General features: G+C 41.3%; 1 protein-coding gene across 1 annotated transcript in view; it reads right to left on the bottom strand.

The window, feature by feature from the left end:
- Dnaaf11 (dynein axonemal assembly factor 11) overlaps positions 1-13,704 on the bottom strand; it is an 86,184-nt gene that overhangs the window by 41,246 nt on the left and 31,234 nt on the right. Inside the window, exons 6-10 of the mRNA XM_046449262.2 lie at positions 10,268-10,459; positions 7,661-7,738; positions 4,973-5,038; positions 1,418-1,487; positions 752-847 (exon numbers count right to left, since the gene is read on the bottom strand). Coding sequence (XP_046305218.1) covers positions 752-847; positions 1,418-1,487; positions 4,973-5,038; positions 7,661-7,738; positions 10,268-10,459 — 502 coding nt within the window. The remainder of the gene's footprint in view (positions 1-751; positions 848-1,417; positions 1,488-4,972; positions 5,039-7,660; positions 7,739-10,267; positions 10,460-13,704) is intronic.

Genomic DNA, 13,704 nt, shown 5'->3' with positions numbered 1-13,704 from the left:
AACTTAGGCCCTCAACAATGCCTGCTAAATGGAACTGGATCAAAGTGATCCCATTGCCATATAAAAAATACATATGTAACACCAACAATAACCACCGCCCCCCCCCACCGAAATAAGAGTTTGAGATAAAGCAATATCTGGTGCATAACGTAAAAACTATACTAAAATAACGTGAGCAGTATTCACTGAGTGCTAACTGTGCTGTGAATGTTACATGCATTTCTCTCTTAAAAGTGAAATAAGAAAATAGAGACCTAGAAATGTGGATAACTTGCCCAAAGTCCCAAAACTAGTAAGCCACCTATTTGGAAATCAAACACAATCTTTTTAGAGATCCAGGTGTACTATCTCTCCTCTCAAGCTAATTTGGATAGAAAATACCAATCACCATGTAATAGAATGCTCAGTCGCACCGGCTTCCCTTAGCAGAACCCTGTGACATATCCTCCCAACTGCCACCTAGACCTGGTCTTCAGAGATCAAAGAAGGTGGCAGAGAACTGCATGGGAAGTGAGGAAGAATGCACCACCCTGGCTCCGTCACACCAGCCCCAGCTCCTCCTCCTCCTCCTCCTCCTCCTCCTCCTCCTCCTCCTCCCAGACCTCGGCCTCCTGCTGAGCTGGTCCCAGTAGATTTCCTGGTTCTTTGAATGAAAGCACCTCCAGCACAAGTTGTCATGAGGCCTGACAGGTCAAGTTCCATCAGGACCCCACGTCATAGACTTGAGATTGACACACATGCGGTTCCCTACCTTGGGCATGCAGATCACCAAATGTCCTGTTGTCTGCGACCTTTTCGCAGAGCTGCTGTCAGGTTTGACTTCTGCAGGAAGGACAAGCTGAAACGGCTGAAAACAAGCAGCAGAGATCAGGACCAAGGGCGTGTTACCTGAGAGTTACTTTGAGAGATATTTTCATTACAAGTCCAAGGTTCACTGCTCAATTAGGAAGTGTGCCCAAACTTATTAGGAAAAAGTAATACCTGAGCTGGGCTTGATCTCTATGAACGTTTTACCTATTTTAAGGAATAATCTAAAGGTCGGTCACCAATCACAAACAGTGAGACACTCATGTGTCCATTTATGCTAAGGAGTAGTTTATAGATAAACATTATGGTTGCCATGAATGAAATCACTGACTATCTAGATATTTATTAAACTTTATGCATGGACCACCACACGTGTGGCCATGCTACCAGCTTTTAAAAAGCCCAACTTGAGACAGAGTTACTTGGCTCATTGTCTCAAGCTATGCAATGGTCAGCACTCATTTGCACTTTATACCATTCCCATGGCATAAAAAAAAAAAATAGTACTCTGCTTTTTTTTTCCCCACTAATATTTGCAAATTCTGAGGCAACACAGCTGAGTTCAAGGCTTATCTTTTAATACTGTTAAGAGTCCCAGGCTTCCACTTACCTTTCCTTTGACCATTACTCGCACATAAGTTGGCTGCACGTCAACCTCGATTAAAGAGGTGTCCATATACCTGCAAAACCAAACAGACCCAATCTTATAATTTCCAAAAACAGTAAGTTTAAATAAGTACAAATACAAATTCACACTTAAGCCCATTTTAAGTGAAGAAAATTTAAAATCTCCATGCTAAAAAGTTCTTTAAAAATTAGTTTTTAATTAATCCCTAGAACAGAGGAATTCCAATATATCAGCAATTTCATTTTAAGACCTATAAGTATACTTGGCATTGATTGTCCCTAACCCAAAAATATCTGAGGTCTAGAAAACCAGAGGTTTGGCAAAAACAGCTTGCCATGTGCTTTCATGAATATTTTATTTTAAGCCCCTGCAACTCAAATAGACAGGAGTGCTGAATCCACTGGGCCTGGGCCTGCAGCCACAATGCTGCCTGCTCAGACCCTCTCCGGACCTGCAGCTGTTCTGCAGCTGTGCTGGGACCACCTCCCCTGGAAAACAAGCATGCTTCCTCCCTCAAAGCACATCCTGCTGCCAGTGATGACAGGGACCCCAAGATCAGGTGGCCACATTTTCTTTTTCTCATGAGCAAATGGAAGACTTCCATTTCACATTACTCATTAAAACAAGTGGTTTAACTAAATAATTATCTGTAATATATTTTAAAATACTGATAGAGGACATTAGAACATACAGCAATGATTCAAAAAACACCAACATTAAGGAAGGTAAGTCAATATGAGGGTTGCAGGCCCAGGCTTTGGAGTCACACAGCCTTGTGGGAATTGACTTCATGGCTTCCTGCTTCCTTACCCGGGTTCTAGTTCCTAACCCCTCAAAACCTCAGTTTCCTCGTCTGTACAGTGAAGCTACTGATCATGCCTCCCCCTAAGAATTCCTGAAGGCATGTGCACGGTGCCTATCTATACTTAATGAAGTAGCACTCTATGTGATTTCATAAAATAATTTCATAATAATAAAAATAGAAACAAGGTCTCTTACAACTTAATGTATAATGTTGCCCATGCTTAGGGCCCCCTAACATGTTCGTCTGTTCCTATCTGCAGGACCCTTCTCTGTCTGAAAAGATCTTCTACCAGTTCTTTGTAGAGCAAGCTACTTCTCAGACTTCAGTTATCATTGCCCATGTCAGCAACGTCCCCGACCAGCCCCCTCCACCAACCACAGACCCCACACAGCATTACGAGCTCTCTTCTCCTTCTGTAAGACTCGTTAGATGTCTCTTACTATCCTCCTTCCCAGCCATAGGGGAACTTTGACGTTAACTAGAATATCCTTGCCATCTCTCCTAGCCCAGCATTCTCTAAGTTTCTACAGATAACTGCTGAGTAAAGCCAGGAAGGATACATGACTGAATGAATTTAACTTCATGTACATTCTCATGAGCCAAGATAATAAAGAATTTAAATGTACGTCATTAGACAGAATCATGAGAATAGAAGGGGTTTACTATATAGGAGAAAGACACCACCCCGAAAATCAGACGTGGGGAAGAGGAAAGTTTCCACTGTGGAAACCTTTATATATATACTTTAGTTGTGGATGGACACCATATCTTTATTTTATTTACTTACTTATTTATTTTTCATGTGGTGCTGAGGATGGAACCCAGGGCCTCACACATGCAAGGCAAGTGCCCTACCACTGAGCCCCAGCCCCAGCCCCAGCCCTGCAGGAAACTGTTATTTTATTTTTTTATTTTTTACTTCTGAATAGACAGCAGCCAACAGAGCCACAAATGAAGGGGCTGTGTGTACCATTAAACTGCAGAAAGGAAAAAAACCCCTAAAAGTGGAAAGGATCAAAGGATGAAATCGTAAACACTTAACGAAACCCAACAGAGACGGCTGCTTGGGGAGCTGTAGTGTTAGAGGACATGAAGCAGCTGGGAAAGCACTGGAAACTCATTAAAAACAGGTGACAGGCAGCAAGTGGTTGGTGGGTATGGGGAGTGGGAAACACAGCTCCCATTCACAAAACGAGAGGTGAAAACCATGCTAATGTCCCTCAGCTGGTGAATAGACAGAAATGTGTCATCTATCCACACAATGGAATACTATTTGGCCAGTAAAAGGAAGGAGGTATTTGATACATGCTACAACAGGGATGGACCTTGAAGACATTTTGGTGAGTAAAAGAAACTCTCACACAGGCTGTGTGTTGTATGACTCCATTCATATGAACTATCCAGAACAGGCAGATCCAAGAAACAGAACTGGTCAAGAAACCAAGAGTGACTGCTTAAAGAATATGGGGTTTCCTTCAAGGGTAAGGAAAACGTTCCAGAGCTAGACCATGCTGGTGGTTATACAACATTGGGCACACACTAAATACCCCGAGTTGTGCTTTGAAACAGTTGAAAAGATGAAGTTTAAGTTCTACCTATTTTACTACCATTAAACAAGCAAAGACCTAAGGATTTACGTTCTGACTTCTGAAGCCACGATTTGCTTTGTTGAGACTCACCCTGTGACAATGTACCCCCTCCTGGGTAGTTCCAGGTCAGCAGCTCCTCCTCCCTCCCAGGGTTACGGGGAAGTTCAGCAGAACAGAGCACGTCCTCTAATGTCACCAATGACACTCACCCACATTCACTGACCCCCTGACTGCCCTCATCCCTCATTCTAACACATTTGTGGAGGCCATGAGGTGCCACCAAGAGGTGCCAGGCACTGACTAGACACAGGTCGATTTGTCACATAGGAACCCAAAGCAGGAGAGGCAGGGAGAGCGCTGGGCGGGGCTAGCTCCTGTTTGAGTCAGACAGTGGGGCAGGCCACCTCTCCATAAGGTGACACCTGATCAGGTGGCTGGAGGACAGGAGGCTGCAAGTCACAAGGACACTGAGGGTGTCAGCAGTGCAGGCAGAGGACGTGCGTGTGAGTGGACCCTGAGGTGACCCTCAAGGAAGGAGGCAATGTGACTTGTGACAAGGAGGGGTACTACGGGCTGAGGGCAGAGGGTCAAAGCCATGGCGTCTTGGGAAGAAGAGACGAAGGATGCTCTGCTGTGGTGACGAGAGGCAAGCAGGACACCCTGGCCACCTGCCCTCGGGAATAAAGCATCGGTGAGACCAGGGGGAGGCAGGAGGGACAGGCAGCTCCCTGGTGATCAGCCTCAGGTCTCCAGGTGTGCCCGAGGAGGGGCCTGACCACCTGCAGCTTATTATTATGTCGAAGTGTTTGGGAAAAACACAGAGGACTATGGAAGTGAAGTGGCAGTCTTAAGAGCAGAGAGGTCCCCACCGCAGCAGCATCAGAACACAGCAAAGCTCTGCGAATCACTTGACTCTGGGGTGTTCCCGAGTTGATAGTCATGGGACTGTGGATTCACTGATTTTTCCTTTCATTTTCATGCTTTAAAAAAATCACAGTAAATTCTGTCTTGAAAAATGAACTTTTCCATTTAACCACGTGGCAAACCAAATTCCATTTCCAAATGTTTCGGAACTCAAAGGTCTGCTCCTGAGAATGCAAGCAAGGAAATGCCATGAGATAAGTGCATAAGGAACTGGTTTACCTGTAGACAGCCAAGTCCACGATGATCTGGTTACGCTCTTCATCATCTTTCAAAGAGAAGTCAAGTCTAAAATATAACACATTTGGAGAAGTCCTTCAGCTACTGTGCTGGTGACCTCACCACGTAATCAAGAGTAAATTGGATAACAATTTAATAAAATTCTCCAATTACAAGCCTACTTTGGTAGTTGGACAGTAAAATAGCCATATTTATTTTTAAGTATCAACAGAAACGTACAACACGTCAATAAATCACTTACTTCACGTTGTTTACACGTGAGACTCTTAAGGTCAATGACATGCAAAAAATTAGCTTTGGTGCAGAGATGGAGACATCTGGTGGCTAAAGTTTTCTTTCCCATTTCATCCAAGTTTGCTGGAAGCCACCTACAGCACTGGAGTTATTTAGGGAAACTTAAATGGGACATTTGCAGTCCTTTATCTGACACCCTATTCCTTGGGTTTCAAGAGCGCTGTCGTCTTTCTTTCCCTTGCCACTTGTCCCTTCTTTTGTGACTGACCTTTCCTTTGCCCTGGGAAGGTGGAAATGCTGCCAGTCTTTTGTTACTCCATTTTATGGATGAAGAATCAGAGGCAGGATTTCAGGACCGTAGGTCTTTCAACAGGACTAGACTGAGTCACGGGCAGAACTTCCACCCTGTTAACACTCTACCCACAATTCCTTAGCAATTCAATTTTCTTTTGAGCCCCTCACTTATCCAACTAAGAACCAAAACTAAATTGTCTGGAAAAAAACAACTGCAGATGTGGCTGCCAGCAGTGGTCGCTGGGGCGGGCCCTCTCATTGCTCCCAAAGGTCCAGCCATACAGACCTCTTCAGTGTCTCAAATGACCTGTGCATTCCTGGTCCCAAACTGGAGCCTTTTTATGTCCTGTCCCTTCTAGGTGGACTGCTTGTTCCTCAACTCCCCAGCCAGCCAGCTTGAAAACTCTCCCTTAAGAGAATGTCACTGAAAGTCACTTTCAGAGAGGTTGCTCTTCATCCTCACTTTCTGCCCCCCCTTTGTCCCTGGCAACAGAACCCCTAGGCAACTGGCTTAAAGAATGAAGACTACACCTTCCTGCCCCATGAACTCAGGTGTGGTCATGTGATTTACACAGTTAGGGAATGTGTCCAGTGGCACTTTCTAGGGCTTTTCCTTAAGGGAGTGGGTGCCCTCCTGCCTGCATTATTCAACCGACAAGAACAGATTGTAGGAGGCCAACACACAAACCACGCCCACTACTTAACAAGCTTCTGGAACTGTCTAGGCAAGAGGGAGTGCTGCCTTCTCCTAGGGGGTAGTGATGAGGCGACGAGGAGCAGTGAGACTCGGCTCACTGCAGGAAGGGCTCCCGAGGTTCACTGATCAGGGAAGAATCCAGGACACACCCCAGGCTTTGGTCAGCCAACGGGTGGGTGTTTCTCAGGGAGAGGCAGAATGGTGGGAGACCAGGCACATGAGGGTGGGGGGTAGTGGAAGGGAAAGCAGGGACTCTGCGTCGTATGTTTGTTATTTTACATCAATATAGTGATGGCAATGTCCGGGAGGAGGACAGTGACCATGAGGAACTGGGCAGTAGTAGAGGGAGATGGTGAGTGATCAGTTCTTCAGGGACTCTTCCTAAGTACACTGGTTTCAGGGGCAGGTTTCGGTGGTCAGTGTGAGAAGAGTGGTGGTCTCACTGGGGGTCCACAGAGGGGTCTCAGTGGACTTTTTAGCTCCACAAAGCAGCTCCTGTCACAGCGTTGCCTGCCTGCAATGCCCGGCCTTTCCGGACCTGCACTCCTGTCGGCTGGATAAAGAAGGTGTATGTGTGGTGGGCACTGGAGACTCAACCGTGGCAATCACCAGAACTGGGTGAGCACGGGTGGCACATCAGACTCACCCTGGACGGCTGTGTGAACTCAGGCGAGTCACTTCACCTCTGAAGCGCAGGCTTAGGAGCCGTGAAAAAGAAACCCTGCCTACCATCCAGGATTGCCACGAGAATGAGCGATGCCCGGGAGCCACGCCACACTCTGCCTCCCTCACGGTAATAACAGCAAATTAGATGATGGACGCAAATAGGCTTGGACTAATGAGACGAAGCGGACGGGATCTGGTCCACAGGCTTGCTGATCTCTGTTTAGGCTCTGCAAGGCCTTTCAGCCCACGTTCTCCTTTCCAACTTGCAGACAGAGTAGATCAGATGTGATTAGACTTGAGGATTCCCAGCTTGAATAGTTTTCCTCTCTAATTAAGTTTATTGAGATATTTATTCCAATTTCTATCCCTGGCTCTCGAATGCTTTGCAGATGTGTTCCAGAGGATAATGTAGAGGTAAAGGAGAATTGTAAGTATTCTCAGCCAGCTTGTTCATGGCAGAATTTAAAAATTCATAAAAAAACAATAACAGCACAGTGGCAATTTTCAGGCATAAAATTGTATGTAGTCCAAAATTTCATGGGATACATAAATAAGTAAGATTCCATATGGCAAGGTCATTTTCTGGATATCAAGAAAATTACTTGAAAACATAATAGATGTTTGGCTTTTAAATATACACAAAATGACATCATTATTAGACTCATCCAACTCGTTAAGAGTGGTCAATTTATTCTTAGCAAAGCAAACCTGTCACTGAAGCCATCGTGACCACCACCCACCAGTGTCTCCTCCCCAGGTCCTGCCCTGTCCTCACGCACTTGGGCTCATTGACATTCAGGGCCTTCCCATCTTCAGTGATCAAAGTCCGGGCCGGTTTCACATTCTTCTTTTTTTCACTTAATAGGGGGTAGGTGGGAACAGGAGGCAGTGGGGAAGGGAAAATAAATAAAGAGAGCATAAAATCAATTAATATGTTTTTGTGAAACAGTTTAAGAAAAATTCACCATATATATAAACACACCAACAATTCACTTATGAAGTCAATTCCTTTAACTCTATGCTGGGAATTAAAAATCAAACCAGATTTTGTATATGGTTGTATCTAAATCTGCAAAGCAAAAATGTGACCAAGACAATTTGCCAGATAATTTGAATGGGGGAAGAAGACTCTTTTTGATGAAATGCCCATGAATATTTAAATGAGTCTTATTTTATGCATGATTTACCCAGATAACTGTCAATTCTCCATTTGTGTGTAGAGCTTCTGCTTCAGTTAAAAGTACAATTTTTAAAACACCAAGTAGAATCCATTCTACAGACATAAAAAATTACCATTACATAGGATCTATATAAAAAGACATTTCTCAAAGCATTATTTGTAGTGGCAAAACCCAGAACTATTGTGGATGTCTACCACTGGAGGAGTGATTGGGTCCATCATGGCACATTCACACTATGAACTATCTTACAGCTATTAAAAATGGGTTTGCTCTTTCCATAGCAACCCACAAAAGCGTTCACGATGTATTTAGAACAAATACATAAAATATAAGTCTTCTGTTTTTTTAAAGACCCCAAGTCCTACATTTGCAGAGATGACTTACACAATTATAGAAGGAGGAAAATGTGTGGTGGCATTGACCCAACTCTGTTAACTTTGGGAGAGGAGGAAAAGGAAAGAGCAGAAAGGAGAATATTTATGGAATACGTGAAGTAAATTTAGTCTGTTATTTTTATTTTTAAAAATTACTGAAAAAATATTTTTAAAAACTTCAATAGGGCACATGTGGACAAGATCTAGAAGATGAAATGGAAAAATTTGTTGAGATGAAGGGATTGTAGGCAATTGTGGGCCTTGAATTTCTATTGTCCTTTTAATAGAGATTCTGCGTCAGCCAACTTTATTTAAAAATTCACTCACATTCTTCTGCATCTTAAACTGAGCCTCCAGATCTAATTAAGCTACTATTTCAATGACTCAGGACAATTAAAGAGTATCCAGAAATATCTGGCTTCACCCGACACACTCTGGACAAGAGCTGAATTAGGATGAGAGGCTGGCCTGGTCCCTGCCTTTCCCCAGCTGGTGAAAATACCAGGAGACCAAAGAGACACATGTCCACGGGTCCATGGATTGGGCAGACTACCGTCCACTAAGCAGAGAGACTCATCCCTCCATCCAGCTCAGCCCAGCTCTTTTAGGTGTCAGAGAGAAAAACAATTCTGCTGATTTCAGGCTCAATACTATACAGATTACACCCCCCCCACACACACACACACACATATAAACATGTGCATGCACAGGTGTGTGCATGTGGAACGGGGTAGATATGTTAGAAATACCACATACACACATTTTGTTTCAAGTGACTCTGAAGTCTGCAAAGGGTTTATCTGATTCTCTTAACTGCACAGTGGGTGGTAAAACAGGTGGAATAAGCCTTGCTTAACAAATGAGAAGGAAGGTACTTGCCAACATCACAGAGAGAACCAATGACCAGGTCACAACATTTTCTGATGTTATTCCAGTGCTCTTCCCAGAGCAATGGTGACCTCTCTACATACAAAATGCCATGTTTTACAAATAAGTGATTTATATAAAACATGATTCTCTACTGTTGCACCATCCTGTGTTTCTTACTAATGAAAAAGCTTTATGAAAGCAGAAGAGATTTCTAAATCCTTCTAGTTGCTTTTAGTTGATAATCATAGGGGATATATTGTGTCTAATTCATCTCATTGCCATGTAGATTACTATATTTCAGAACTAATTGATCATATTCTCAAGCTTGTGCATTACAAGTATTCCCAGAAGTAATATTTTTAAAAATCATTTAAAAATATTTTACACATTAGACTTAAGCAATCACGTGAAATAGGATGACACAGGTCAGGCCTATCTTCGGAAAAAGTACTCTGAAAATAACAGCTTAAGCATCCTAACTTCTAGCAAATCATCAAAGTTTATCTAAACACATCAAAAGTGGAATCATACTGTTAAATATCCTAAAAAGTTGTATCATAAAAATAAAAAATGAAAGTAATTTTAATTCTTCATTTTGAAAATTAATAGAATAGACTCAAAGGAGCTCGTTCATCTCACAAAACAACATTTTCCTCTGTACCATGATAACGAGTATTTCTAACCTAACCCATACTTAGCAGACATATAAATGGTTTAAAAAGCTAAAGACATACAAATAAAACCTGAAATTTCATAATTTGTGATGTTCTAAAGAAGGTATTTAGATGTTAATGAATGTAAGTCAATACAATTCAATAAAATGCTGTGTGTAGGAAAAGCAAAATCTTCGTGTGAGAGCTAACAAAGGCTTAACACCTGATGGATAAAATAATGTGTAATTGTGAAAATATAACGTAAGAGTGTTGCCAAACTCCTGGTGATAAGGGAAAAAATGGAATACCTTAATTTTTCCTGATCTTTTCGTTGTTTTTCCACATGTCTAAGAGTTTCCAATCTAGATTCTGGAGTATACAAGGAAGGTTTATTCCAGAATTCCAGATCATCTTCACTTTCATTCAATTTCTTTTTGTTGTATTCCTCTTCTTGTGTTTCTGGTGCCTGGAAGTGGTCTATAGTCTCTGAAGAAGATGGGCTAGGAAAGTCCAATAAGTACAGAGCACGTAAGACCAAAAATGGAAATGAGTTTCATCCTTAATGCTGCCCCTTAAATATCTTATACACCTATTTTTCCTCATCAGCATGTTGCCTTTGACTGACAATGTGTCTCAGAGGGTCTAAGCCAAGTTGGAGGACATACTTTCACAGCACTGAGACAGGCCCTGGTCCTCTATCCTCAGAACATGTTGTATCAGATTTGAGGGCTCATGATCCTGGTGATGTGCTACCTGGGAGGCCTTGTTAAACAGTCCAGCTGCCTAGCCCCCATCACAGTGCCTTCAGTAAATCTGTAGTGGGGCCCAGGTATCCTGGCGTATTTTGCAGGGGTTCTGATGACAGGCAAGCATCACTGAGCCGAGCCATCACCTCTCCTGCAGAGCTGCAGCCATCAACGCCACCCTCCCACGCTGCTCCAATTACCTCCAGGTCCTTTAATGATCTTCTACCTCCAAAATTTTCTTGAAGGAAACACAAGGCTTTCTGTGGTGTGGCCTCTGCTTGCTTTATTTTTCAGGGTTAACTTCTGATTTTATGACTTTAATGTGGGGATGGTTCTCTGATTTCTCTTTTATCCCTGTTTGTGGACTGTCCGAGAATCAAACAGTGTCTCTATACATCACGGAATGGGTATTACATGTGATACTAGCATCCATTCAACACAAGCTCAAGAAGTATTTGTTGGGAATCTCCTGAGTGCCAGGCATCAGAGACAGGGTTCCAGTAAAGACAGAGCAGGACACTGCTGTCAGGAGATGAGTCTATTCTAGTGGAGGGAAAGTGACCTCGTTCCAAGAATGTTCACTGGGTATGGTCTCTTGCCTCTTCCTGGAATATATACTCTGTTAGAAACTGATATTAAATGAAAAAGTTACCTGAAGCTTTTATTACCAAGTATTTCAAATAGTAAGTACTCAGTAAATATTGATTTTGTTCTTTTAACTGAAATGAGATAACATAAAAAGTTTGCTTGGTTGATCTGAGATGAACTAAGATGTTTTTTCAAGTGATTATCCCAAAACATTGGAACATGAAATTTAAATACTATAAATGGAATATAGAATAAAATTATGCTTAGCTTCTTTACATATTATAAAATGTAACAAGGTATCTTAATAAGTAAAATAATATAAATCACTGAAAATAGACACTTTACCAAACTACAAAGAAATTATTTTACTTAATGACAAGGAATTGAAAATGTTTTTTTTTTAATTTTTTGGTTATAGATGAGCACAATACCTTTATTTGTTTGTTTGTTTGTTTGCTTATTTATTTATTTATTTATATGTGGTGCTGAGGATCAAACCCAGTGCCTCATACCTGCTAGGCAAGCACTCAACCACTGAGTCACAACCACACCCCAAGAGCATTTTTTTTTTTAAAGTTGGGAATGAAATACCGATACCCCTTCTTACTTCTGTTGATCTATCCCATATTGAAGATCTTCCTGGATACCATAAAAATAATAATAATAATAATAATAATAATAATAATAATAATAATAAAGCGGAGGCAGAAGGATTGAAAAACTTTTTTAAAGTTGCTATTTATAAACTATGTAGTTTCATTTTTTTAACACAGAAAACTCAGCTTATCCTATAGGCTACTGCAACTTTTAAGGAGGTCAGCAAGACTGTTTAATACAGCATCAGTATCCAGAAATCATTTGTCTCTTTATACATCAATAAAAACCATTTGTATTTTTTTATTCTATTCTACAAGATTCTTAGGAATAAATCTAATGAAAGATGATGTAATACCTTTATATGGAAAATTTAAAACCTTAGTGAAAGACTCAAAAGAAGATCTAAATAAACAAAGAACAATTCCAAAGTTCAGCAAGGAAAGGATCAATACCATGAAGATGTCAACTTTGCGCTAATTAAATTAAAAGCAATTCCAGTTAAAGTTCCACTAGGGGTTTGGGGGAAATTTGATTAGTGGATGCTAAAATTCATGCAGAAGGGTAAAGAACGAAGATCAGCCAAGATCATCTTGAAAAAATGAGAGTATCTCCTGTCAAATACAAGATTCACTATATATTCAGAGAAATTCAAATCAAGTGGAGGGGCTGCTATGCAGCAGCCAAGGGGCACCAGAAGTACACCCAGGTTTAGAAGGACCTGGTGAGGATGACACTTCTTATCAGTGGGGAAAAGAGCATCTTAATAAGTGGTGAGGAGCTCGGGCTTCCTATCCAGGGAGCATGGAGCACCCTACCCTCAGTGCCAACAAAGGCTCATTCCAGATAGTCAGAGATGACGCTGGGGTTAAGGCGGATTCCATTAAAAATAAGGAAAAAATAAGTTTGAGTATATTCATATTTTTAAATTCTACAAGTAGAAGCATTTATAATTAAAGACACAAGATAGACTGGGAGAAGATACGTGTAAAGAATTTGTATTCAGAACATAAAAAAAAACTATAAATCAGGAAGAAAAAACTTGCAACTTATTTAATATAAGCAAAAGACAAGGATGGAGGAAATATGAATGGATATAAACATATGAGAAGATAATTCAAATTCATTCTAATTTTACAAATGCCAATTAGGTTAAAAAATTAGGTGCTATTTAATAACAAACTTTGTTGACCATATTTTAAAATCTCATGTTATGAGAGCTTTCCTATATTGCTGATAGATGAGCTTAAGTTTGGAAAACATTTTGGCAATACATATAAGTTGAAAAGATGTCATAACTTATTTGTAACAGTGTTTCTATTCAATATCCCAGACAAACTTTGATATCTTCACAAGGAAATGTGTGCAACGTTGTCTGAGAAAATGGAGCAGGGCAAACAATGCAAGTGACCATGCACAGAGGGACGGCTGCTCCAGGGCTGCTCAGCTGGCACTCACTGGTAGGGCCTCAGTCTGTTAAAGCCGTGTGCATTCTGATCTGCCAGGGCCAGAGAACCACTGGCTGCTAAATATTTTGAATATTATCTCTAGAATAAATTAGAATTTATTCATCCAATGAAATGTTTGTTATTCCATAATTAGGATGAATGAATTAGTTTCACCTGTCTTCTTCGGCACAGATCCCAAAAACATGTTGAATAAAAAGCAAAGCTACAGAAAGATGCCATTCATACCAAATACATGCACACTCACTCACAAACTGCTCTTGTTTAAAGAGCCAGAATCATGTTTTAAGGGCATCAAAAATATAATGAGGTCAATGTATATCAAATATATACCAACTTCAGGATGGCAGA

The sequence above is a fragment of the Marmota monax genome, unplaced genomic scaffold (genome assembly GCF_021218885.2).
Source record: "Marmota monax isolate L192 unplaced genomic scaffold, Marmota_monax_Labrador192_F-V1.1 WCK01_AAM20220418_F8-fsc00073, whole genome shotgun sequence".
NCBI classification, from domain to species: domain Eukaryota; kingdom Metazoa; phylum Chordata; class Mammalia; order Rodentia; family Sciuridae; genus Marmota; species Marmota monax.
The sequence above is the reverse complement of the archived record's forward strand: the minus strand, read 5'-3'. Positions and strand labels throughout refer to the sequence as shown.